The sequence below is a fragment of the Solea solea genome, chromosome 3, assembly GCF_958295425.1.
Source record: "Solea solea chromosome 3, fSolSol10.1, whole genome shotgun sequence".
Classification (NCBI taxonomy): domain Eukaryota; kingdom Metazoa; phylum Chordata; class Actinopteri; order Pleuronectiformes; family Soleidae; genus Solea; species Solea solea.
In genome coordinates this window covers 23412038-23439757 of record NC_081136.1, presented here as the reverse complement: position 1 = coordinate 23439757, position 27720 = coordinate 23412038, and the positions used below count along the sequence as shown (strand labels likewise).

General features: G+C 40.3%; 4 protein-coding genes across 4 annotated transcripts in view; all 4 read right to left on the bottom strand.

The window, feature by feature from the left end:
* The window catches only part of LOC131456022 (extracellular calcium-sensing receptor-like), a 41565-nt gene extending 37307 nt beyond the window's left edge, over nt 1-4258 (bottom strand). The window contains exon 1 of the mRNA XM_058623975.1: nt 4089-4258. Within this exon, the coding sequence (XP_058479958.1) occupies nt 4089-4258 (170 nt within the window). The remainder of the gene's footprint in view (nt 1-4088) is intronic.
* Nucleotides 4259-5953: 1695 nt separating this feature from the next.
* Nucleotides 5954-12084, bottom strand: LOC131456021 (extracellular calcium-sensing receptor-like). The gene is made up of 9 exons (XM_058623974.1): nt 11851-12084; nt 11303-11597; nt 11083-11169; nt 10592-10861; nt 8953-9156; nt 8599-8865; nt 7786-8013; nt 7128-7251; nt 5954-6861 (listed from the first exon to the last, which is right to left on the bottom strand). Exons 1-9 carry the CDS (start codon nt 12078-12080, stop codon nt 5954-5956), a joined length of 2613 nt encoding a protein of 870 aa, XP_058479957.1. The 5' UTR covers nt 12081-12084.
* A 2735-nt stretch (nt 12085-14819) lies between these two features.
* Nucleotides 14820-21396, bottom strand: LOC131456018 (extracellular calcium-sensing receptor-like). Its single transcript, XM_058623969.1, has 9 exons — nt 20589-21396; nt 20043-20337; nt 19823-19909; nt 19345-19614; nt 17957-18160; nt 17603-17869; nt 16643-16870; nt 16000-16123; nt 14820-15739 (listed from the first exon to the last, which is right to left on the bottom strand). The coding sequence occupies exons 1-9, from the start codon at nt 20897-20899 to the stop codon at nt 14820-14822; spliced, it is 2706 nt and encodes a 901-aa protein (XP_058479952.1). The 5' UTR covers nt 20900-21396.
* Nucleotides 21397-25548: 4152 nt separating this feature from the next.
* Nucleotides 25549-27720, bottom strand: part of LOC131456149 (extracellular calcium-sensing receptor-like) — a 33578-nt gene continuing 31406 nt past the window's right edge. Inside the window, exon 9 of the mRNA XM_058624209.1 lies at nt 25549-26802. Coding sequence (XP_058480192.1) covers nt 25883-26802 — 920 coding nt within the window. The 3' untranslated portion in view covers nt 25549-25882. The remainder of the gene's footprint in view (nt 26803-27720) is intronic.

The window sequence follows — 27720 nt, the reverse complement described above, 5'->3', positions numbered from 1 at the left end:
TAACAACTATTTAGGAATATATCACATACTACATACTAAATTCAACTCTTGTCGAAGGTCAAAGGATTAAGTGAAATTAAGAGTTGAGTGTAAACTGATATCTCACCTGCCATGGCTCCAGTCTTTGTAAATGAGCACAGTTGTTGTTGCTGAAAGGTCCTCTCCCTGGCTCACACTGCAGCATGTCATCAAGAGCATATGCCAGAGCGTACACAGCCTTATACACATTATACTCTGGCCTGAGGTCTGAAATGTCAAAGAACTCATTCTCCACATTCTCTATAACTTCCTGTCCAGTGCATAATTGTCCTCCAGCTTCCACCCAACCTGCTGGGGGTGGTGCAAATCTACACTGAAATGTGTGTTCCCAAAACTGATTCACCTGCAGGGGTGAGAAAATCCCATTTCATTGTTTGGGGATACAATAAACAGTAAAGTTTCAGTGTTGAGCCCCGTTCAAATGTTTAAAAATAATTATAATACTTGTTCTAATGAGTCCATATCCTACCTGCGTACAGTTTTGTATGTTTAACCAGCAATACCAACAATGGCAGTGTTGATACATAAAATGACACAATATATGATATACAGAATATCATTGCTCACCATTATCACTGGTCTAATCTATATATCTATGAAGAATGCTATGCTACATGACGTGCTACTTTTGCTTTAGTATGATTTGACAATAAGCATAACCAGGTAGTGAGATGTGGTTTTGCCAAACATGCCACGGGCTAAGCAGGAAAATGCAGCTGAAATATTCCTTTTCATGTTCTGTATGTGATTGTTGAACTGTTGTTGAAGTGGAGTAATAAATTACTTATTGTCCACTAACTAATGACAGTTTTATGATTAGCAATGAATGTTACTATACTACTTAATATTATTAATTTGTGTTCACAATGTTATTTTGGGGAAGACAACTTTATTGAAGGAGGGGGATGTCCCCCCCGGAATTTAAGCCCTAGTTCACATGCAATGAAGTTCATTTTCAAATTAATGACAGTATATTATTCTTACAAATGTCAATACAAAGTGGAAACTCACCATGTTATTTTCATCTGTCTTGTTGTGATGTAGGTCTGGATGTATTTGTAACAGGAAGTCCCTGAGTCCTGGTATTTCTCCTCGACGGATGGCAATGCCCAGTGTTCCACCCAGGTACGGCATGAAGTGGGGAGTCTGGAGCACATCAACTGATGTCCAGGCTTCACTGGCAATCCACTGCAGGCCTGTCACCTTCTGCCTGACCACCTGCATATGTGACCAGCCATGAGAAAACCAGCAACAAGTCAGTCCAGCACAAATCGAGTAAACAAAGAAAAATCAATTTATTATTATTTATTAATTTATTTATTAAAATGCACATCAAAACTTCAGTTTGATCAGATGATCGTATTATAAACTGTACTGGGAACATGTGAGCATCTGCAATTAATATGAATAACAAACCAACCTGATGTGCTTGAATAATTTGTGAATGACACAGCTTTATGGTATGTATGTAAGTATTGACTGTGATACCAATGACTTGGCAACTAGCTGAGAGTTGGCACATCATCAGCAACAGACTGATCCATCCAAACTACACCACAGAGCCACTTGAATGTATTTGGTTTGATATTAGAAATACGTATCTATATTTGATACTTCTAACTCTTAAGTATATTACCTTTCTTGTTTTTCATTTTTATGAAATTTGTATTCATATTTCATTTTTTTTTCTCTGTGAACCCCCTGGGATCTCTTCATAGAATCCTTGGGGTCCCTATACCTGCTATTGATAAAAATGTGTTCAAACTACTGCAATACTTTATGTCCTGTGGGCTAACAGATATCAAATGTCACTGATGGGGTTGGACTATGTAAATATGATGATACTGTCACTTGGCTCCCAGAAGGTCTAAATCTTTGAAGCTAAAATTCTCCCTAAACTAGTTTGAGGAGTGCCTACATTTAAATGGCCACATGTTCTTCCTTGGCCCTAGGTTTCTCGTGCCTGGGCACATACTGAATTATCACAAGTTTACAAAATCATACCACATCATTAAAATCATTACACAAATCATCAACTCCTCCCTCAGCTCTGGATCTATCCCCAATTCACTTAAACTGGCTGTTGTCACCCCATCCTCAAAGGCCATCACTAATGATCTATTTCAAAAATTCCAATCCAGATTCGGCTCATAGAACAGCACAGAAACAGCACTCGTGAATGACCTCCTCCTCTCCTCTGACTCTGGATACCTCAGCATCCTCATCCTCCTTGACCTCACTGACGCATTCGACACCTTCATCCTTCTCTTCCGTCTGGAATCCTGCTTCAACATCACTGGCTCTGGTCTCTGTGGTCTCTTGTTAAGATCATACCTCTTAAGATCATACCAACAGAGAACAGTTCACTCTCCTTCTATTCTGCTGAAACCCTGATCAATGCATTTATCACTTCCAAAATTGGCTACTGCAACAGCATCCTCTACGGTTCACCAACAACTAACTTACTCACTCCCAATTCAGAAATCATATCACCCCTGTCCTCCAGAACCTGCACTGGCTTCCCATTTCTCAACGGTTCCAGTTCAAAGTCACTCAGCCCCCTCTCTCTGGAACTCACTACCACAACCCACCTGTGACTTTTCTGATTCAATCATTCAATCACTTCTCAAAACACATCTTTTCAAGACCACTTTTATAAATGGTCATACATTAGTTGTATCTTTTTTTTCTTTTCTAAATTCAGTGAATGTAAAGCCACTTTGCGTTCATGAAAAGAGCTATACAATTATCATTATTATTTGTTTGTTGTTATTATAGCAGTAAAGTATAATCTAGTTTCCACTGTTAATGTCACACTCAAACCTGTGTGTTCACACAATTAGAGGCACATTTGTATTTGTCCTGGTAAACAATCGTATTCTGAAACCTTTTACCACAAACATTAACAAATTACAGGTGAAACATCATGAACGAAATTACTTTTTGAAAGGCTAAAAGGTTTTTGCCTCATATTTTCTCAGGACTGACCTCTTTCATGAGGTTAATCATACGACTCTTATTTGCAAACACAATCACCACTCGAGCTGTAGATTTCCTCATCACATCCACAATTCTTGTTAGTTCAGCAGGGTCGTCACCCCAGGGCAAAATCTCTGTGTAAGCCAGACAACCTCCACTAGCTGGACCCAGATCAGAGTGAAAGGATCGGGCAGCGTGGACTCCATAATCGTCATCACTTATGATCAGACCTGCCCAAGTCCAACCAAAGTGTTTTAGAATCTGAATCATAGCATTCACCTGTGTGGACACAGCGCAGAGGGATTAGTGCACATGCTGGTATCATCTTTGACTAGAAATCCTGCTCAACAGATTAATCAAAGACTCATGTTTAATCACTGTCTTTAAATGTTGTATATCTGACACCACTCAACTCCATAAACGAGACACATATCATGAATGGTGATACCCTTTTTGGGGGAGGAAGCCGGGGTGGATATTTACCTGAAAAGCATCACTCGGGATTGTCCTAAAGAAAGATGGGAACTTTTGTCTGTCACTCAGGCAGGAACATGTGGCAAAATAACTCACCTACAAAAAAAAAACATATATCCTGAAATACAGTTTGTTTGTTTGTTTAATTCAAATTCAATTACAATTTTTAACAAAATAATGATCAAATTGAAAGACTTACAAACTTACCAGAGGCACTCTGTACAAACCTAAGACTGTAGAAATGGCTATAGAATTTGAAGAGGTAGCATCACCTACAATCCCTAGGACTGGAGGAGTTCCTACACAGCTTTCCTTTAATGTAACTTGCTCTTCTTGACCACTGACTAAGGACAGTGCTGCACGAAATCCAATTCCTATTTGTAGGCAGTTATCATACAGACTGTATCCCAGAGTCACATTAGGCAGCAGGTTGGAGTTTCTGTTGATCTCATCAATAGCAAAGGCCATGGTCTGAGCCTGTCTGAATCCTATATCATGAAAACTACCACAAAGACGTAAGTGTTTACTTTCGCAAATATTTCAAACAGTAACTGCAAAGTTATACATTTCACAAATACAGATACTGTCAGACTCACCCATAGCAAGTAGGCAGCTGTAACTCTGAGGTAAAAGTCAGGTCAGGATCAGCAGAAAAGAAGTTGATTGCAAAAAGTCCACCGAGAATAACATCTCCAGTTTTGTGCATCCCATTTAGATTAAACTGTTCCTGTAACTGACAAGAGGAGGAATAAAGAGAGGAGGACATAGCAGAAGAAAAGCAGGAGAACATTAGCAAGAGCAACTTGTTGTCTAAAAATATCCTCATGACTTTCCTCTGATTTACCCCTTTTCTGAGTTCATTCCTTTCACTACATCACACATTTTATTCACTCATGATCATGTTTATTCTTGCACATCACCTATCAGAGCAGAATAATTAGCAATAGGGGCAGGTCCTCAGCAACGTCAGGTGTCAATTACATATCATTCTTTTGTCATTTGTCTTCACAGTGCAACTGTTTGTATTTCAAGTTTTAAATGATACAATTTCATTTATCAGATCAGTATGTTTGTAAATGGACACACTGAAGACTATAAATAGATTAATAGATATGATAAGTCAAACAATTTTAAACAGCAGCTGAGTGAACAGGCTGAAATGGGAGAGTAAATTATTTCATATATAAGTTTTTGCTTACAATTGACTTATATCTCACCTTTCAACTATCTAAATAGTCGCTTTGGAAAATGGAATCTACCGTTGATCACTAAACATCAACATTTGAACTCACCCTCTACAGAACATGTGTGATTGTTTGGCCATATATTCTTAATTTTTATATTATTGAAAAAGTGAATCAGTAGTAAGCAGATTGATGATAGTTAGGCCCTGAAGACGTCTATATGAAAATATTCAATTTCAAAAACAGCACCCCCCCGGTAACGGCAGACAAAATTACACTTACATTTTCTGATGCTGCTCTAACAGGGATTGTTGTATCCACTTAAACTTGATATGTGAGACCTCAGACCCATCCTGGACATGTCTGTAAAATATGCCCTACCTATAGGAAGTAGAACGCCCGAAACAGGAAGTAAAGTCTAACATTGTCCGATCTGCACGAAACTTCATATGTCATTCAAGGGACCTTCCCTGAACACCCAACACAGGAAGTTGGCCATTTTAAACAGGACTCTAACTTTGCGCAGGGACGCCGCTGAAAATAACTAGTACCGCAAGCGGTGAATGAACGGGAGATGAGCTAGAGGACTAAAGCTCGAACCCGTTCAGAACCGTTTGCGGTACTAGTTATTATTATTATTATTGTTGTTCCGAGACCTTGCGTTCAAATTAGGTTCCACCGAATTTCCCAGGATTCCTGAAACTTGGTGGGAATACTGTATTAATTTTGGCGATTTGCATGCTTCGTAAATGAAGACACTCCTTTTAGTGCGTTTTTTTGTACCAACATTTGTACAGTTTGTACTAATCACATCAAAGACAAAATGTTATTGATAGGATTCGTGGATTCAAAAGGGTGTGGCTACGGAAATCCTGGTGAATTTCGACCATTCGCCACGAAAAAGGAAGTTCCCTACTATTTTGCCATACATTGATCGATCACCTTGAAACTTCATACGTGACACAAAAGACTGACCTTGAACATGTCTATCAACACAAACTTGACCCAACAGGAAGTCAGCCATTTTGTATTTAGCCAAAATTTCGCCACAAAACAGGAAGTGCCGTGTAACTTGTTCATAATTGCTCCACGTTCTCATGTCTATAAATTGATTTTTTTCATGACTAAATATGGTCCATTAACAAAAAAGCAGGTAGAGAAAAATTACACAATAAATAATGTAATTGGTTTGTTAATTATCTTTATTCCCTCCATTGTTGTCTGGTAAATATGAGTCAATTCTAAAATACAGAGTGGAGAACCCAGAGAAGGCAGTATTAACTGGTGCCACGACCCATGATGGCCTTCTTTGTGTTTTTCTCTGGTTTTAACAGGATTATGTAACATTTAGGTCCAAACAGTGCCACCAAGATGCCAAAACTGGAGGCCAGGATGGCAAATATCTCCACTGCATCTGCATATTTGCCTGGTGAGCTGATGTAAGCAGGGACAAAGGCCACCCACACTGCACAGAAGATCAGCATGCTGAAAGTGATGAGTTTGGCCTCATTGAAACTGTCTGGAAGATTCCTTGCTAAAAAAGCTAACACACAACTGAGGACAGCCAGGAAACCAATATAACCAAGTAAAACTGCAAAACCAACTGTGGACCCAACTATACACTCATAAACTATCTTGTCACTGTGATACTGGGTGTTTTTATGAGGCACTGGTGAAGCAGAGACAAGCCAGGCAGTGCAGATTGCTGCTTGAACAGAAGTCAGAACCAAAACTGTCCCTCTCTGCTGCACAGCACCAAACCACTTCAGACTAGATTCACCCCCTGGTTTGGAGGCCCTGAACACAGCCAGAACCACCATGGTTTTCACCAGGATACATGAGACACAAAGCACAAAGCTGATGCCAAATGCTGCATGTCTTAGTTGACAAGTCCATAATCTGGGTCGTCCAATGAAGAGCAATGAACACAAGAAACACAATTTAAGTGACACCAAGAGAAGAAAACTGAGTTCTGAATTGTTGGCACGAACTATAGGTGTGCTGTGATGATGGATGAAGATGCCCAGAACAACGACACAGATACATGTGCCCAACAGTGAGGTGGTTGTCAAGCAGATACCCAGAGGCTCATGGTAGGAGAGGAACTCTATTTTCTTAGGAACACAGTGGTCACGCTGGGGGCTGGACCAGAAATCTTCTGGACAACTGGTGCACTCCATGGAGTCTGAGAAAAGAGTAATGAGATACAAGTTTATACAACTCAATTCAATTAAATGTTATCTGTAAACTGCCAATTCATAACATGTATCATCTGTAGACACTTTTACATGGTAAGGTCAAGACTTGACTGAGTATTGCACTTGACAATAGTGGACAGCAAAAAAAAGAAAAAAAACCTTTTAACAGGACCGTACACCTAGATTGTAGATTGAGTGTAAGAACATCTGTCTCGACATCTCTGAACTGTGGTGTTTAAAAGTTTACACTCACCAGTCATATTGCTTATCTTCCCCTCAGAACAAGGGACACAGTCAAAACAACACTCAGGTTCCCCCTTCTTTCTGGCCATGCGGGTACCTGGAGGACAGCTCTCACTGCACACTGACCGAGGAGGCTGTGTGGAGAAAGATCAATATGTAATCATATCTTACTTTTTCATTATTTTCTGCAGAGAGTTGCTGTTCATGTCTGTTTGCATGTACATGCCCACTGTTCTCCCAACTCATTTCAGTGGCCTTGGTAGAATTTAAATATTTGGCAGAATCTTTTTTTATAACCTTGCAGTCTTTGAATGATGGATTGTACAGGTGTTTGTACCAACAAACCTCCCCACACAACCTCAAACAAGTGGTTCATGTTTATCATAATTTTGTTGTATCTTCAACCAAAACAAATGTATATCACCAGCTGTAATGGAAAGGATTGTGGATGTAATGTATGAGCATTTGCTGAGTACTGTCCATGGTCACAAAATGTAGGGTTGCACACGTATGTTCACTTGGGGTTTGCCTGTACCACCATAGACTAGGGTGGGTGACAACATTCATTGAAAATGTATTACAGCAATCTAATGCAGCGTCACGGAGGAAAAGTTAGAATTCAACCCAATAAGTTGGGCAAAGAGATAGTAGTAAAATTAAGAAGTAACCTGTTTGGATTCAAAGTTCCAGAAGATTTTGTCTTCATCCAGTGTGACTTCTCCACCTTTGAAAGCTGACCTCTTAACCTCACCCACTCTCTGAACTTTAGTTTTTCCATCAGGGAGCCACACCCAGTTCATGATGTCATATATTGGTAAGGCATCACCATTCTCATCAAATGACACTCGATCGCCAAATGTCGTGGTGAAGTTGACTTTTTCCAAATAATACGCAAGCTTTGATATCAGAATTAGACATAGAAGAAAAACCAGCAAGAAAACTGTAATTAGTGCAAATATATCATACAAGAATGGGAAAGACAAATTTAGATTAGATGATCAATTCTGTCATTTGCCATAACCACACATAACGAGTATGCTTCAGCTTACACTAACTGTATCAGATCTGGGTCTCTTTTGGTCAGTATCTTTTAGGGCTTTGTAAGGTTTGGACAAAAATGTGCAGGCGACCAACACTCTAGGATGTACGGATGAACTGTAAATTTGAAAGCCTTTATGGCTTGTAACTTTCACTAGCACAGAGGCATGCACATGAAATAAAAGAGACATATAGAATACCTTCTATTTGTTCTATTATATGCTGTGCGTTTGTGAACACAGCAGTACCTAGAATTAAAAATCAAACCATCACATACCATTTCACATACCATTTCACTTACTCTTTCACCTGATTAAAATCCAATGTCACTTAAGGGAAAGTGACATGCTTAATTTATCTATCATATCTTTATTGTTCTGTCAGCTCTTCAAAAATAAAAACAATATACAAAATTAAGAGTCGAGTGTCAACTGATATCACACCTGCCATGGCTCCAGTCTTTGTAAATGAGCACAGGTGTTGTTGCTGAAAGGTCCTCTCCCTGGCTCACACTGCAGCATGTCATCAAGAGCATATGCCAGAGCGTACACAGCCTTATACACATTATACTCTGACCTGAGGTCTGAAACATCGAGGAGCTCAGTCTCCACATTCTCTAGAACTTCCTGTCCAGTGCATAATTCTCCTCCAGCTTCCACCCAACCTGCTGGAGGTGGTGCAAATCTACACTGAAATGTGTGTTCCCAAAACTGATTCACCTGAGAGTAAATACATGCCTTAATTAATGGCAGGATATTAATGTCACAGATAATGAATCAGAGGGAAAGACTCACCACACTTTTTCCATTTGTGTTGTTGTGATGTAGGTCAGGACGTATTTGTAACATGAAGTCCCGGAACCCTGGTATTTCTCCTCGACGAATGGAGATGCCCAGTGTTCCACCCAGGTATGGCATGAGGTGAGGAGTCTGGAGCACAGCAGCTGATGACCAGGCTTCACTGGCCATCCACTGCAGGCCTGTCACATTCTGCCTCACCACCTGTGCATTGCATTGTAAATATATGAATTCATACTATTATACGAGTAAAACATGATATAGTTACATTACATTACATGTAATTTAGCAGACACTTACAATTGCGACTTACGAGCAAACAAGAGCTAGAAGTAGTAAGTGCTTCATGTAAGCCAAACTATAAAGTGCTAGTCATAAGTGCGATGTACAAGAAACTGTTTTTTGTATTTTTTTTTTTGTCGTCGTTGTTGTCGTAGTCGAGGTAAACTCGAAAGTGACGTGTTTTTAGTCGGCGGCGGAAGATGTGGAGGCTTTCTGCTGTCCGGATGTTGATGGGGAGCTCATTCCACCATTTGGGTCTGTCCTGGATATGGGATGTTAGGAAGTATAGATGTCTCTTGTTTAACTAAATGGTGATAAAGTATGTTGCACCATGGAAACAGGAGAAAGGCGGGTGTTGGAACATGTGAAGCCTACAATGAAAATGTTAGATCATCTAAATATGGTTAGTTTTGCCTCTCTGGGGCAGAATTGTTCGGAGATTCGGCTGGAACACATTCTCCCGAGCTGCTGCAGAGCTTGGTCTCATGCCTGACTTGTAACCAAATAAAATCCCTCTGTTCAGTACGAGTCCTGTGTCAGAGGGGTTTCTTCCTGCATCATCAACTCATCACCTATTGTTCACAAAAATGACAGGAGCCAGGACAGCGAACAGTCGTGAGTTTGGCGATTGCCTCTGCGATCCTCTCAGTGAGGGGGCAGCAAGCAGGTTTGCCGATGCAGAGTGGAGTGGGCGGGCTGGGGTGTATAGTTTGATCATGTCCTGGATGTAGGCTGGACTGGATACGTTTGTAGCATGGAACAAATGGGACAAACAGGAAGCCAGTGAAGGGAGCAGAGAAGCGGTGTAGTATGAGAGAACTTTGGTAAGTTGAAGACTAGTCGAGCTGCTGCATTCTGGTTCCCTCCGTTGATGTCAAAAACAAACCCTTACACACACAGTATAACAAGCAAAATTCTATTTGTTCTCCCAAGCAATATTACTCCAGAAACCTTAGCAGCATTCTTAAAAAAAGTACAGGTATGAACTTAGGTTTATAATTGCAAGTATATACATTGTTACTTTAAAACTACGGTACAAATTACAGTTATAACAGCATCAATTCTATTTTTACAGGCTAAAGGGTTTTGGTCACGTAACTTTTTTCAGAAATGACCTCTTTCATGATGTTAATTATGTGCATTTCTTGTGCAAATACAATCACAACTTGAGCTTTAGATGTTATCATCAAATCCACTATTCTCCTTAGTTCAGCAGAGTCTTCCATTTGTCCTGGTAAATAAAATTACTCTAAAACCTTCTTTGCAGCAATTTAAGCAAATTACAATTAATATATTAGTAACAAAATCTTTTCAAATGTTAAAAGGGTTTTTACAACATATCTCTGTAAGGACTGACCTCTTTTATTAGGTTAATCATACGACTCTGGTTTGAAAACACAATCACCACTCGAGCTGTAGATTTCCTCATCACAGCCACTATTCTCCTTAGTTCAACAGGGTCATAAACACTGGGCAAAATCTCTGTGTAAGCCAGACAACCTCCACCAGCTGGGCCCAGATCAGAGTGAAAGGATCGGGCAGCATGGACTCCATAATCATTATCACTGATGAGCAGACCTGCCCAAGTCCAACCAAAGTGTTTTAGAATCTGAATCATAGCATTCACCTATGTGGACACAGAGCAGCGTTACATAACAGAGGGATTAGTGCACAGGTTAGAATCATCTTTCACTACAAATCCTGCTAAACAGGTTCATCAATGACTCATGTTTAATCAAGTCTTTAAGTGTTGAATATTTGACACCAGACACCTCTGAAAATGAGACACAACATGGCTAGTGATTCATTTTTTTATCATTTTCATTTTTTCTGCAGACAGATTTTCACCTGAAAAGCATCACTCGGGATCGTCCTGAAGAAAGATGGGAACTTTTGTCTGTCACTCAGGCAGGAACATGTGGCAAAATAACTCACCTGCGAAAAATATTAAATCTTGATACCAGTCATAGCCACTTGCATACATCTTTACAACTTCATTTAAATTTGCAGTTAAATAAAATGCTAATCACTTTAAGCAATGATTGACTTCAGAGGCAGATCAACTTACCAGAGGCACTCTGTACAAACCTAACAATGTGGATATGGCAATAGAACGTGTGGAAGAAGAATCACCCACAATCCCTAGGACTAGAGGAGTTCCTACACAGTTTTCCTCTAATGTAACTTGCTCTTCTTGACCACTGACTAAGGTCAGTGCTGCACGAAATCCTATTTGTAGTTGGTTGCAGTGATCATACAGACTGTATCCCAGAGTCACATTAGGCAGCAGGTTGGAGTTTCTGTTGATCTCATCAATAGCAAAGGCCATGGTCTGAGCATGTCTGTATCCTATAACATTAAAACTGATACAAAATACAAGTGTTTAGTATTCAAAATATATTATACAGTAATTGAGCAAAGCTCCACGTTTCACAGCTCCTGCAATTTATTATTTAATTTATCATTATCTTCACCCACGATAAAATGTAAATGCTTTAATGAGGTCAGAATCATGTAATGTGTTCATAGTAATAACAAGATAATCAGAACATTGTCAAACTTAGTGACATAATTTCTCTCAGCTTCTTCATTTTTCTGTTTCTCTTACAGACTCACCCATAGCAATTAGACTGATGTGGCTCTAAAATAAAAGAGAGATCAGGATCAGCAGAGAATAGGTTATTTTCAAAAAGTCCACCGAGAATCACATCTCCTGTCTGGTGCATCTCATTTAGATGAAATTTTCCCTGTGACTGGCAAGAGGAGGAAAAAAGAGAGGAGGACACAGCAGAGGAAAAGCAGAACAACAGTGGTAAGAGCAAGTTGTTGTCCAAAAATACCCTCATGACTTTGCTCTGGTTCATCACTTTTTTGAGTTTGGTTCCTTCACTACAATACCCACTATATTAACTTGTGATATTAGTTATTCTTGCATACCACCTATCAGGGCAGAACATTAAGCTGTATGGGCAGGGCCTAAAATGTATTTGTGAATGCTTGTGTATGTGTGTTAGACTTGTAGTCAAGACTGCCTAAACCGAGACCAAGACAAGATCAAGACCAAAGGGTATTGAGACCGAGACAAGGTCTTTTGTGTGCTGTTGAAGACTGACATGACTGGTACTGACTGGCCCCAAAATCAACTAACACCTCTAACTGTCTAAAAAATGGGAAATATGGAACCCATTTAAATCATACTTAATTTGTAGATGAAACTGTAACATCAAATTAAAGATACACAATTATAAACTTGAAATTCTCCCATTGTAGTAGCCAATTACACTGTATGCTACAAAGTTTGTTCGTGGTTCGGAGGTATGCTACAGAGTCATAAGCTTTCTCAGAGGCATTACAAAATATGTGCACCTCTCTGTGCAGACCGTTTATGTCCACCCCCTTTGACAAATATGCCAGGGGCAGGGTGACCTGCAGTAGGATCTTTAGTCCTTCCAGGCTTTCCACTGCTGCAGAAGCTCCTGAGGCAACAGTGGGTCATCCCTTCCTCAGTGCTTGTCCCAAAGGTGCCAATAGACTGTTTTGTCTCTGGTGTTATAGGGTAAAGGAACTTGCTAGAATTTTGTAAATATTGCGCCATAATCCACTTGGCAATGCTTGTAACTGAGGATATAGGTGTGGAAGAGCCAGCTTAACCCCAGGGTGGCTTCTGGGGCATCTGTTTTGTCCTGAGCCAACCATAGCTCTACACTCGTTGAAAAACACTCTTTATGTGGACCCTGACCTTGACGACCTTCAGAAGGACCCTACTACCCTCAGTGGGTCTGTTCAGGTACAGTACCTCTGTTTTTGCCATTGGACCGCAACTCACAGTGGCTGGTGTTGTTTCAATCCCTTGAGTAGGAAACTCTTGACAGTAGCAGTCGGTGTGGAGTGGTGTAAAGAAGGGTAATCTATGTCATTAGGGTCATCAGGTGGACACCCTGCTTCATTGACGTTTCATTGATTGAAGGCCACAACGTCTCCCGAGGACTCAACGGTGTACCCAGCATCTCAGGTACACCCCCCTCCATGCCATACACTCCATATCCCTAATGGGCTCTGCACGGCAGGGGTGTCCTTCTCCCTGAGTCGGGCCTAAGCCTGACCGCATACCATCTGTCTCTACCTTGCTGCCCAATAGGGGTCCTTACGCTTGATCCAGAGCCAGTTACTGCTTTTTTCAGCAGCACTTGACATGGACTTGATGGCCTGTTGGAGAGAGCGACCCTTCACCCCTATTTTTCTCAGCAGACTGGTGGTAGATGTGGCAACAAATCCCTTGCATCCCACTTCTACTGGGAAGATGTAGGTCTTCCAGCCGTTCTGGGATGCCTCAGCTGCCAGGTCAGAATATTTGTTATTTTTCCTCTCATAAGCCTCTTCAACCCCATCTTCCCATGGTACTGTTAATTCCACAACATATCCCAGCTTTGTTTTTGGAGACCACAGGACCATGTCTGGCCGAAATGTCGTAGCGACTATTTCTGGGGGAAACACAAGCTTCTTATCAAGGTCCACTTCCAATTTCCAATCCCACGCTGATTACAGGATGCTGCCAGATGTCACACCAGCTGAGCTTTTTCTTCTCTAGGCCCTCCCAGTAAGTCTCCCTTGCTTGGCCATTGATACCGTTTTGGCATATCGCTTTCCTTCCTCCTGTCTCTCTTCTACCACTAGCTGTAGAACTGTTAGATCCACTTCAGTTTGCTAATGGCCCTTTTCCGCTATGGTACAATTCCAGCACGACTTGGCACGGCATGGCTTGACTGTCACTATTCTACTTGCATATGTATGTAAGCGTATGTATCCTTATTGTATTGGGAATTACTATTATGATTAGAATTATTATCTGCTTGTTTTCATAAACAGTATATTATAATTATTATTATTCCGAGACCTTGTGGTAATTTTTGAGGTGAATAACATGCATACAAACTCTTGAAACGTTGCACATGAAAAACAGCCCAAATTAAGTTCAACTGAATTTCCCAAATTTCCTGAAACTTGGGGGGAATATTGTGTTCATTCTGGCGATTTGTGTGCTTTGTAAATGAAGAAACTCATTTACAAAGTGCGTTTTTTTTTGTACCAACATTTGTACAGTTTGTACTAATCACATCAAAGACAAAAGGTTATTGATAGGTTTTGTGGATTCAAAAGGGTGTGGCTACTGAAATCCTGGTAAATTTCGACCATTCGCCACGAAAAAGGAAGTTCCCTACTATGTTGCCATACATTGATCGATCACCTTGAAACTTCAAACGTGACACAAAAGGCTGACTCTGAACATGTCTATCAACACAAACTTGACCAAACCGGAGGTCAGTCATTTTGAATTTACCCGCCATTTCGCCACAAAACAGGAAGTGTCGTGTAACTTTTTCATAATTGGTCCTTGTTCTCATGTCTATAAAGTGATTTTAATATGGCATGACTAAAAATGGTCCATTAACAAATAAGCTGGTAGAGAAAAATGGTAGAATAAATAATGTAATTGGTTTATTTATTATCTTTATTCCCTCCATTGTTATCTGGTAATGTGACTCAGTTCTAAAACAGAGAGTGGAGCAGCCAGAGAGACAGAAGTTTTAACCTTGATATGTTGTGGTGCCTCGACCCATGATAGCTTTCTTTGTGTTTTGTTCTGGTTTTAACAGGATTATGTAACATTTGGGTCCAAACAGTGCCACCAAGAGGCCAAAACTGGAGGCCAGGATGGCAAATATCTCCACTGCATCTGCATATTTGCCTGGTGAGCTGATGTAAGCGGGGACAAAGGCCACCCACACTGCACAGAAGATCAGCATGCTGAAAGTGATGAGTTTGGCCTCATTGAAACTGTCTGGAAGATTCCTTGCTAAAAAAGCTAACACACAACTGAGGACGGCCAGGAAACCAATATAACCAAGTAAAACTGCAAAACCAACTGTGGACCCAACTATACACTCATAAACTATCTTGTCACTGTGATACTGGGTGTTTTTATGAGGCACTGGTGAAGCAGATACAAGCCAGGCAGTGCAGATTGCTGCTTGAACAGAAGTCAGAAGCAGAACTGTCCCTCTCTGCTGCACAGCACCAAACCACTTGAGACTCGACTCACCTCCTGGTTTGGAGGCCCTGAACACAGCCAGAACCACCATGGTTTTCACCAGGATACATGAGACACAAAGCACAAAGCTGATGCCAAATGCTGCATGTCTTAGTTGGCAAGTCCATAATCTGGGTCGTCCAATGAAGAGCAATGAACACAAGAAACACAATTTGAGCGACAACAAGAGAAGAAAACTGAGTTCTGAATTGTTGGCACGAACTATAGGTGTGCTGTGATGATGGATAAATATGCCCAGAACAACAACACAGATACATGTGCCCAACAGTGAGGTGGTTGTCAAGCAGATACCCAGAGGCTCATGGTAGGAGAGGAACTCTATTTTCTTAGGAACACAGTGGTCACGCTCGGGACTGGACCAGAAATCTTCTGGACAACTAGTGCATTCCATGGAATCTGAGAAAAGAGGAATGAGATACAAGTTCAAACAACTCAATTCAATTTTATCTGTATACTGCCAATTCATAGCATGCATCATCTGAAGACACTTTTACATGGTAAGGTCAAGACTTGACTGAGTATTGCACTTGACAATAGTGGAGAGCAAAAAAAAACCAAAACCCTTTTAACAGGATTTATCACCTACATTGTAGATTGAGTGTTAGAACATCTGCCTCAACATCTCTGAACTGTGGTGTTTGAAAGTTTACACTCACCAGTAGTATTTCTGATCTTCCCCTCAGAACAAGGGACACAGTCAAAACAACACTCAGGTTCCCCCTTCTTTCTGGCCATGCGGGTACCTGGAGGACAGCTCTCACTGCACACTGACCGAGGAGGCTGTGTGGAGAAAGATCGATATGTTATCATATCTTACTTTTTTATTATTTTCTGCAGAGGGTTGCTGCTCATGTCTGTTTGCATGTACATGCCCACTGTTCTCCCAACTCATTTCAGTGGCCTTGGTAGAATTTAAATTTATGGCAGAATTTTTTTTTTTGATTATTTTTTCTTTGAATGATGGGTTGTACAGGTGTCCCCACACAACCTCAAACAAGCCGTTCATGTTTACCATAACTTTTGTTGTCTCTTCAACCAAAACAAGTGTATACCATCATCTGTAATGGAAATGATTTTGGATGTAATGTATGAGCATTTGCTGAGTACGGTCAATGGTAACAAAATGTAGGGTTGCACACGTATGTTCACATGGGGTTTGCCTGTACCAACATAGACTAGGGTGGGTGACAACATTCATTGAAAATGTATTACAGCAATCTAATGTAGAGTCACAGAGGAAAATTAAGAATTCAAACCTATAAGTGGGGCAAAGAGATAGCAGTAAAATTAAGAAGTAACCTGTTTGGATTCAAAGTTCCAGAAGATTTTGTCTTCATCCAGTGTGACTTCTCCACCTTTGAAAGCTGACCTCTTAACCTCACCCACTCTCTGAACTTTAGTTTTTCCATCAGGGAGCCACACCCAGTTCATGATGTCATATATTGGTAAGGCATCACCATTCTCATCAAATGACACTCGATCGCCAAATGTCGTGGTGAAGTTGACTTTTTCCAAATAATACACAAGCTTTGATATTAGAATTAGACATAGAAGAAAAACCAGAAAGAAAATTGTAATTAGTGCCCAGTGGTTGTTTGCTTCAGCTGAACAACCGTTAAAATATTTCCTCGTATAACATGCCAATATCGACTTAAAAGGAAGTTAATTGTGACTTAAAGTTAGCCTTTGTGCCCAGATTGAAATAATTCCCCAAATATATCATACAAGAATGGGAAAGACAGATATAGATATTAGATGATCTATAATTCTGTCATTTGTCATAACCACATACAACGAGTATGCTTCAGCTTACACTAACTGTATCAGGTCTGGGTCTCTTTTGGTCAGTATCTTTTAGGGCTCAGTAAGGTTTGGACAAAAATGTGCAGGCAACCAACACTCTGGGATGTATGGATGAACTGTAAATTTGAAAGCCTTTAATGGCTTGTATCTTTCACTAGCACAGAGGCATGCAAATAAATAAACGAGACAGTTAGAATACCTTCTATTTGTTCTATTATATGCTGTACGTTTGTGAACACAGCAGTACCTAGAATTAAAAATCAAACTATAACATTCCATATTTCACTTACTCTTTCAACTGATTAAAATCCAATGTCACTTGAGGCAAAGTGACATGCTTAATTTATCAATCATATCTTTATTGTTCTGTCAGCTCTTCCAAAATAAATATATATATTTTGTACATTTATATATAAACATACAAAATTAAGAGTCGAGTGTCAACTGATATCACACCTGCCAAGGCTCCAGTCTTTGTAAATGAGCACAGGTGTTGTTGCTGAAAGGTCCTCTCCCTGGCTCACACTGCAGCATGTCATCAAGAGCATATGCCAGAGCGTACACAGCCTTATGCACATTATACTCGGACCTGAGGTCTGAAACATCGAGGAGCTCAGTCTCCACATTCTCTAGAACTTCCTGTCCAGTGCATAATTCTCCTCCAGCTTCCACCCAACCTGCTGGAGGTGGTGCAAATCTACACTGAAATGTGTGTTCCCAAAACTGATTCACCTGAGAGTAAATACATTTCTTAATTAATGCCAGGATATTAATGTCACAGGTACCGAATCAGAGGGAAAGACTCACCACACTTTTTCCATTTGTGTTGTTGTGATGTAGGTCAGGACGTATTTGTAACATGAAGTCCCGGAACCCTGGTATTTCTCCTCGACGAATGGAGATGCCCAGTGTTCCACCCAGGTATGGCATGAGGTGAGGAGTCTGGAGCACAGCAGCTGATGACCAGGCTTCACTGGCCATCCACTGCAGGCCTGTCACATTCTGCCTCACCACCTGTGCATTGCATTGTAAATATATAAATTCATACTATTATACCAGTAAAACATGTTATAGTTACATTACATTACATTTCATTTAGCAGACTTACAAGTGCATTCAACATTTGGGTGCAAACAAGAGCTAGAAGTAGTAAGTGCTTTAAGTAAGCCAAACTATAAAGTGCTCGTCATAAGTGCGATGTACAAGTAAGTGTTTTTTTGTTTTTTTTTGTCGTTGTCGTCTTAGTTGAGGTAAAGTCGAAAGAGATGTGTTTTTTAGTCGGTGGCGGAAGATGTGGAGGCTTTCTGCTGTCTCGATGTTGATGGGAGCCAGGACAGAGAACAGTCATGAGTTTGGCAAATTCCTCTGCGATCCTCTTAGTGAGGGGGCAGCAAGCCAGTTTGCCGATGCGGAGTGAGCAGGCTGGGGTGTAGGGTTTGATCATGTCCTGGATGTAGGCTGGACTGGATCCATTTGTAGCATGGAATGCAGGCACGAGTCTTGAAGCGGATGCGTGCGGCTACAGGAAGCCAGTGAAGGGAGTGGAGTATGAGAGAACTTTGCTAAATTGAAGACCAGTCGAGCTGCTGCATTCTGGTTCCCTCAGTTGATGTCAAAAACAAACCCTTACACACACAGTATAACAAGTGACATTCTATTTGTTCTCCCAAGCAATATTACTCCAAAACCTTAGCAGCGTTCTTAAAATACAGGTATGAACTTAGGTTTATCATTGCATGTTAACAGGTATATACATTTATACTTTCTTATGAGCAAGCGTATATCAGTTTCCAAGTCATGAACACATGTGTAACAGAGTGTAACATGCAAAATGCATTATATTCTCATAAGCAAACTTACTTTAAAACTATAGTAAAAATTACAGTTGTAACATCATCAATTCTATTTTTACAGGCTAAAGGGTTTTGGTCACATGACCTTTTTCAGGATTGACCTCTTTCATGATGTTAATTATGTGCATTTCTTGTGCAAATACAATCACAACTTGAGCTTTAGATGTTATCATCAAATCCACTATTCTCCTTAGTTCAGCAGAGTCTTCCATTAGTAAATAAAATAAAATTACTCTAAAACCTTCTTTGCAGCAATTTAATCAAATTACAATTAATATATTAGTAACAAAATCTGTTTTTCAAAGGCTAAAAGGGTTTTTACTACATATCTCTTTAAGGACTGACCTCTTTCATGAGGTTAATCATACGACTCTGGCTTGTAAACACAATCACCACTCGAGCTGTAGATTTCCTCATCACATCTACTATTCTCCTAAACTCAGCAGGGTCGTCATCCCGAGGAAAAGTCTCTGTGTAAGCCAGACAACCTCCACCAGCTGGACCCAGATCAGAGTGAAAGGAGCGGGCAGCATGGACTCCATAATAATCATCACTGATGAGCAGACCTGCCCAAGTCCAACCAAAGTGTTTTAAAATCTGAATCATAGCATTCACCTATGTGGACACAGAGCAGAGGGATTAGTGCACAGGCTGGAATCATCTTTCACTAGAAATCCTGCTAAACAGGTTAATCAAAGACTCATGTCTAAGCAGGTCTTTAAGTGTTGAATATTTGACACCACACAACTATGAAAATAAGATACAACATGGCTAGTGATTCATTTTTTTATCATTTTAATTTTTTCTGCAGACAGATTTTCACCTGAAAAGCATCACTCGGGATCGTCCTGAAGAAAGATGGGAACTTTTGTCTGTCACTCAGGCAGGAACATGTGGCAAAATAACTCACCTGCGAAAAATATTAAATCTTGATACCAGTCATAGCCACTTGCATACATCTTTACAACTTCATTTAAATTTTCAGTTAAATAAAATGCTAATCACTTTAAGCAATGATTGACTTCAGAGGCAGATCAACTTACCAGAGGCACTCTGTACAAACCTAACAATGTGGATATGGCAATAGAACGTGTGGAGGAAGAATCACCCACAATCCCTAGGACTAGAGGAGTTCCTACACAGTTCTCCTCTAATGTAACTTGCTCTTCTTGACCACTGACTAAGGACAGTGCTGCACGAAATCCTATTCGTAGTTGGTTGCAGTGATCATACAGACTGTATCCCAGAGTCACATTAGGCAGCAGGTTGGAGTTTCTGTTGATCTCATCAATAGCAAAGGCCATGGTCTGAGCATGTCTGTATCCTATAACATTAAAACTGATATAAAATACAAGTGTTTAGTATTCAAAATATATTAAACAGTAATTAAGCAAAGCTACACATTCCACAGCTACAGATACTGCAATTTATTATTTAATTCATCACCCACAATAAAATGTAAATGCTTTAATAAGGTCAGAATGATGTAATGTGCTCATAGTAATAACAAGATAATCAGAACATTGTCTTAACTTAGTGACATAATTTATCTCAGCTTCTTCATTTTTCTGTTTCTCTTACAGACTCACCCATAGCAATTAGACTGATGTGGTTCTAAAATAAAAGACAGATCAGGATTAGCAGAGAACATGTTATTTTCAAAAAGTCCACCTAGAATCACGTCTCCTGTCTGGTGCATCTCATTTAGATGAAATGTTCCCTGTGACTGGCAAGAGGAGGAAAAAAGAGAGGAGGACACAGCAGAGGAAAAGCAGAACAACAGTGGTAAGAGCAAGTTGTTGTCCAAAAATACCCTCATGACTTTGCTCTGGTTCATCACTTTTTTGAGTTTGGTTCCTTCACTACAATACCCACTATATTGACTTGTGATATTAGTCATGTTTTCATACCACCTATCAGGGCAGGGTATGTGCCCATACAGGGCTGTATGGGCAGGGCCTCAAATGTATTTGTGAATGCTTGTGTACGTGTGTTAGACTTGTAGTCAAGACCGCCTAAACCGAGACCAAGACAAGACCAAGACCAGAGGGTATTGAGACAAAGACAAGACCAAGACCAAAGGGTATTGAGACCGAGACAAGTCCAAGACCAGAGGGTATTGAGACAAAGATAAGACCAAGACCAAAGGGTATTGAGACCGAGACAAGACCAAGACAGACCAAGTCAAGGCAAGACCAGGTCGAGACAAGACCGAGACCAAGACCGAGCCCGTAAAAAAAACAAACAGTGTTGAAGTTTCACCATAACTTGCATGAACTGAAGAACAGCAGCATACTGGGGTTCAGCCACAGTTTACATTCAATACATAATTAGAAGGAATTATTTCAACTACAGGCAGAACAATACAGAGACAGAGTATGTCATGTGACATGAAGACTGTCATGACTGGTACTGACTGGCCCCAAAGTCATCTGACAAAACAGCTAACACCTCAAACAACTGTCAAAAGAATGGGAAATATGGAACTGATTTAAATCATACTTAATTTGTAGATGAAATTGTAACCTCAAATTAAAGATACAAAATCATAAACTTGAAATTGTCCCATTTTAGTAGCCAATTACACTGTATGATATTAACTTCCCTGAATTGGATTAGGCCTAATAAGCAACATCACCAGACTCTGTTAAATATTGAGATTTTACAAATTTCCCTGGTAATTGTTGGAGATTAACCCACATTTTTAGGATTGTTAAGTATTTTTAACTGATTGACAGCTTGGCATTGTTTAGCTTCATTTTTGTTTTCCTGTGACAGCACTAGACTTGTAGCCTAAACCGAGACCAAGACCATGGTGTGAACTACAGGGGAGCCAGGAGGGTCTTAGCCCCCTTAATGAGACATGAGCTCCCTTGGAAATTGGAGATTTTGGGGGGTTCTCTAAAATATTGGCAAAATATTATTTTTTGATTGATCCGATTCAGATTTGATGTGTGTGTGGAGGTTGGATATGTGGCAATATGTGCTGACTTAAGGCAAGTAGACGTACAGGCTTGTAATAATGGATGTGTTGAGTTGAGTAGGTACCGAAAGCTGCGGTATATTTCGCACATTGACCAAGACAATACCAAGACCAGAGGGTATCGAGACCAAGACAAGACCGAGACAAAGTGGGTCTGTTCAGGTACAGTACCTCTGTTTTTGCCATTGGACCGCAACTCACAGAGGCTGGTGTTGCCTCTGGCAGATTTGATGGCCTCAGGTTTACATCATGCAGCACTTGCAGGTGTCTCCCTTGGCAGAGGCGACATGGCTTTTACAGGTTACACTGTGCTGCCTGTTGTGATCTTGCAGAGCACCAACACCTCTTGTTGCTCTTGATCTAGTCTGCCAGATGGTCCTTTGTTAGTTTCGATAAAGCTGTACACAGACATTGGTAGTGCTCCTCATTATTGAAGAATGGCCAGAATGGCATGATTTTGCCGCCTTTTGGTGTGGGTTGAGGTGATGGGACTGGATTCTTAGCAGCATCCTTCATATCAAGGACACTGGTGTGACACTTACCCTGCTAACCCACAGGTCTGGACAGACTCCTCCCTTGGTTCTCTCATTGTTAACTGCCCTTTAGAGTCCTGGCATCAGGACTCCTACTTCAGGTCACTTAAAGTGTGGATTTGCATGCCATCCAGAACATGCAACGTCAAAACTCTGCTCTCTGTTCAGGTGGAAGCTTGCTTAGCAAGCAGGCAACATGTGAGCCGCACTGTAAGTTCATAGCTCCCTCAGGACCCAGTAACCTTAGCATCCCTACCAGTGTCTGGAGAGCAAACCTCAAACGCAACAAGATCCCAGTCATGTCTGGTGCATCCATCACAGCAGTGATGTGCTTCAGTGCTCTCAGATGTGGTTGACCAAACTTGTCATCAAGGGCAGTCATTTCGTCTGAGAAGGGTGTTGGAGAGTTGAGGTACGCACCTGAGATTAACCTTGCCTCTTCCAGTTGCAAACGATCGACCAAACAACTGTGATGCATTTTGTAGAAAAAGGTTCATCAGTGAGATCTTGAGCTGCGCAAACTCACGGCCATAAAGCAACCTCGGTGGCTGTGATGGCAGATGGATGTGGAGATACTAGGTTACAGCTGGGTTCTCCATTATCTTTGGTAATGTGGTTTTCTAAGAAGAAAGAAAAACATAATAAAATATCTAGACTAGACAATGTAATATTATTAAACCTTAAAACACTAGGTGACATTCTCATGCATTGTAATGAAGTTACTGCTGCTATTAACATGATTATACCGTCCTCCTTAGTAACATTACATGTCATTTAGCAGACGCTTTTATCCAAAGCGACTCACAATGGAATTGAGTACAATCAGCCAGGGGTGGAATCGAACTTGCAACCATGATGTCTTTCACACACAGGGTAGGGTCTTAACCACTGAGCCACTCCACCCCTTAGTAATTTCATTAGTAAGGAAATCTATTTTCCAAAGGCTCGAAGGACTGACCTATTTCATGAGGTTCATCATATGACTCTTGAGTGCAAACACAATCACCACTCAAGCTGTAGATTTCCTCATCACATCCACTATTCTCCTTAGTTCAGCAGGGTCGTCAACCCAGGGCAAAATCTCTGTGTAAGCCAGACAACCTCTACTAGCTGGACCCAGGATCGGGCAGCATGGACTCCATAATCATCATCACTGATGAGTAGACCTGCCCAAGTCCAACCAAAGTGTTTTAGAATCGGAATCATAGCATTCACCTGTGTGGACACAGAGCAGAGGGATTAGTGCACAGGCTGGAATCATCTTTCACTAGAAATCCTGTTTGTTCATCAAAGACTCATTCAGTACAGGACGTTCGGGACGAATACACACCAAATTTTTGGTACACACATATATACTTTAAAAAAATGTATGTTCAGCAGTAATCACGCTTATGCAGAGCGGAACTTTCCTCGTTCCCCCCGAAGATGTCACATTGTGTCCATTCTTGCATGTTTTCGTCAAGCAGTTAAAGCAACCGCCTTCAGTTTAAGAGGAGTTTAACCTCTAACGTTAGCACAGACAAGCCTTGTATGGAGAATGCAAGTGAGAAGCCAGAGCCTGAGGAGCCACCAAGCTCCTTCAGGTCTGCTGTTTGCAGATAAAGCTGACATTAAAGCAGTATTAAGAATTTGAGATTCACATTCATATTTAACAAAGAAAGATGTGTGCTTTGAAAACAGAATGAATCTGAGTACAAGCTGAGACTGTCAGACTTACTGAATGTGAAGTTGAAAATGTTCACAGTTTACCTTATTCTTATTAAAAAATAATGTCCTTCATTCAGGTAATTATGGGCAATTAGCCACTGTTATGTTTACAGTTGAGTCGGTTTAGTCTTTTTAAATTCAATTTAATTCTGACAAGAGGAGGAATAAAGAGAGGACAGAGTGGAGTGAAAGCAGGAGAACATTAGCAAGAGCAACTTGCTGTCCAAGAATATCCTCATGACTTTTCCTCTTCAGTCCTTTCACTATATCACACTATACACACTATATTTTATTGACTCATGATAATGTTTATTCTTGCACATCACCTATCAGAGCAGAATAACTAGCAGTAGGGGCAGGTCCTCAGCAACGTCATGTGTCAATTACATATCACTTTTGTCATTTGTTTACACAGTGCAACTGTTTGTATTTCAAGTTTTAAATTACACAATTTCATTTCTCAGATCAGTATGTTTGTAAATGGACACGCTGAAGACTATAAATAGATGAATAGATATAACTCAAAAATATTTTAAACTGTAGCTGAGTGAAAAGGCTGAAATGGGAGAGTAAATTATTCCATATAAATGTTTTTGCTTACAATTGACTAATATCTTCACACCTTTCAACTATCTAAATAGTCGCTTTGGAACAATTGAACTCCCCCTCTACAGAACATGTGTGATTGTTTGGCCATCTATTCTTAATTTTTACATTATTGAAAGGGAATCAGTAGTAAGCAAAATTTTAATGATGAGCTTGCAACCATCTTTGTAATTATCATTTATTCAAAGATAGAAAAACGTATTCTCATTCCCTACACGTGTAAAGCTAGTTTCTGGATGTTGCTAATCTTCACTCAAGTAAGTGAACTTTACTGGTCAACCATTATATATAATTAGTGCTTCACTTGTGTCATTTCTGAATTATTGTATTATATGAAACTCTGATATGTCATGAAATATTATTATTATTATTCCGAGACCTTGTGGTCATTTTTGAGGTGAATAGCGTGCATACAAACTCTTGAAACTTTGCACATAAAAAAAAGCTCAAATTAAGTTCCACTGAATTTCCCAAATTTCCTGAAACTTGGTGGAAATATTGTGTTCATTTTGGCGATTTGCGTGCTTCGTAAATGAAGAAAATCTTCTGAGTGCATTTTTTTGTACCAACATTTGTAATCTAATCACATCAAAGACAAAATGTTATTGATAAATTTTGTGGATTCAAAAGGGTGTGGCTACGGAAATCCTGGTGAATTTCGACCATTCGCCACGAAAAGGAAGTTCCTTACTATTTTGCCATACATTGATCGATTACCTAGAAACTTCATTTGTGACACAAAAGACTGACCCTGAACATGTCTATTAAAACTTGACCCAACAGGAAGTCAGCCATTTTGAATTTAGCTTCCATTTCGCCACAAAACAGGACGTGCCATGTAACTTGTTCATAATTGGTCCTCGTTCTCATGTCTATAAATTGATTTTAATATGGCATGACTAAATATGGACCATTAACATATAAGCGGTTCGAGAAAAACAACAGAATAAATAATGTAATTGGCTTATTTATTATCTTTATTCCCTCCATTGTTGTCTGGTAAATATGAGTCAATTCTAAAATAGAGAGTGGAGCAGCCAGAGAGATAGCAGTTTTAACTTTGAAATGTTGTGGTGCCACGACCCATGATGGCCTTCTTTGTGTTTTTCTCTGGTTTTAACAGGATTATGTAACATTTAGGTCCAAACAGTGCCACCAAGATGCCAAAACTGGAGGCCAGGATGGCAAATATCTCCACTGCATCTGCATATTTGCCTGGTGAGCTGATATAAGCAGGGACAAAGGCCACCCACACTGCACAGAAGATCAGCATGCTGAAAGTGATGAGTTTGGCCTCATTGAAACTGTCTGGAAGATTCCTTGCTAAAAAAGCTAATACACAACTGAGGACGGCCAGGAAACCAATATAACCAAGTAAAACTGCAAAACCAACTGTGGAACCAATTATACACTCATAAACTATCTTGTCACTGTGATACTGGGTGTTTTTATAAGGCACTGGTGAAGCAGAGACAAGCCAGACAGTGCAGATTGCTGCTTGAACAGAAGTCAGAACCAGAACTGTCCCTCTCTGCTGCACAGCACCAAACCACTTCAGACTAGATTCACCTCCTGGTTTGGAGGCCCTGAACACAGCCAGAACCACCATGGTTTTCACCAGGATACATGAGACACAAAGCACAAAGCTGATGCCAAATGCTGCATGTCTTAGTTGGCAAGTCCATAATCTAGGTCGTCCAATGAAGAGCAATGAACACAAGAAACACAATTTGAGCGACACCAAGAGAAGAAAACTGAGTTCTGAATTGTTGGCACGAACTATAGGTGTGCTGTGATGATGGATGAAGATGCCCAGAACAACAACACAGATACATGTGCCTAACAGTGAGGTTGTTGTCAAGCAGATACCCAGAGGCTCATGGTAGGAGAGGAACTCTATTTTCTTAGAAACACAGTGGTCACGCTGGGGGCTGGACCAGAAATCTTCTGGACAACTGGTGCATTCCATGGAGTCTGAGAAAAGAGTAATGAGATACAAGTTTATACAAGTCAATTCAATTCAATTTTATCTGTATACTGCCAATTCATAACATGCATCGTCTGAAGACACTTTTACATGGTAATGTCAAGACTTGACTGACTATTGCACTTGGCAATAGTGGAGAGCAAAAAAAAAACCAAAAACCTGTTAAACAGGACTTAACACCTAGATTATAGATTGAGTGTAAGAACATCTGCCTCGACATCTCTGAACTGTGGTGTTTAAAAGTTTACACTCACCAGTCATATTGCTTATCTTCCCCTCAGAACAAGGGACACAGTCAAAACAACACTCAGGTTCCCCCTTCTTTCTGGCCATGCGGGTACCTGGAGGACAGCTCTCACTGCACACTGACCGAGGAGGCTGTGTGGAGAAAGATCAATATGTTATCATATCTTACTTTTTCATACTTTTCTGCAGAGTTGCTGCTCATGTCTGTTTGCATGTACATGCAATTTAAAAAAAAAAGGTTTTATATCCTTGCAGTCTTTGAATGATGGGTTGTACAGGTGTCCCCACACAACCTCAAACAAGCGGTTCATGTTTACCATAACTTTTGTTGACCCTTCAACCAAAACAAGTGTATACCATCATCTGTAATGGAAAGGATTGTGGATGCAATTTATGAGCATTTGCTGAGTACGGTCAATAGTCACAAAATGTAGGGTTGCACATGTATGTTCACATGGGGTTTGCCTGTACCACCATAGACTAGGTTGGGTGACAACATTCATTGAAAATGTATTACAGCAATCTAATGCAGAGTCACAGAGGAAAAGTAAGAATTCAACCCAATAAGTTGGGCAAAGAGATAGTAGTAAAATTAAGAAGTAACCTGTTTGGATTCAAAGTTCCAGAAGATTTTGTCTTCATCCAGTGTGACTTCTCCA

What these genes read in the sequence shown, in the direction of transcription:
- LOC131456021 (XM_058623974.1), bottom strand. Translation starts at nt 12,080, where the DNA reads ATGAGGGTATTTTTGGACAACAACTTGCTCTTACCACTGTTGTTCTGC. An exon ending in ACAACACAAATGGAAAAAGT is followed by an intron (nt 8,866 to 8,952) that starts GTGGTGAGTCTT and finishes CAGGTGAATCAG; the next exon opens with TTTTGGGAACACACATTTCA. An exon ending in AAAGACTGGAGCCATGGCAG is followed by an intron (nt 8,014 to 8,598) that starts GTGTGATATCAG and finishes CTGATATCAAAG; the next exon opens with CTTGCGTATTATTTGGAAAA.
- LOC131456018 (XM_058623969.1), bottom strand. Translation starts at nt 20,899, where the DNA reads ATGACTAATATCACAAGTCAATATAGTGGGTATTGTAGTGAAGGAACC. An exon ending in CATCAGTCTAATTGCTATGG is followed by an intron (nt 20,338 to 20,588) that starts GTGAGTCTGTAA and finishes ATTTTATATCAG; the next exon opens with TTTTAATGTTATAGGATACA. An exon ending in ACAACACAAATGGAAAAAGT is followed by an intron (nt 17,870 to 17,956) that starts GTGGTGAGTCTT and finishes CAGGTGAATCAG; the next exon opens with TTTTGGGAACACACATTTCA.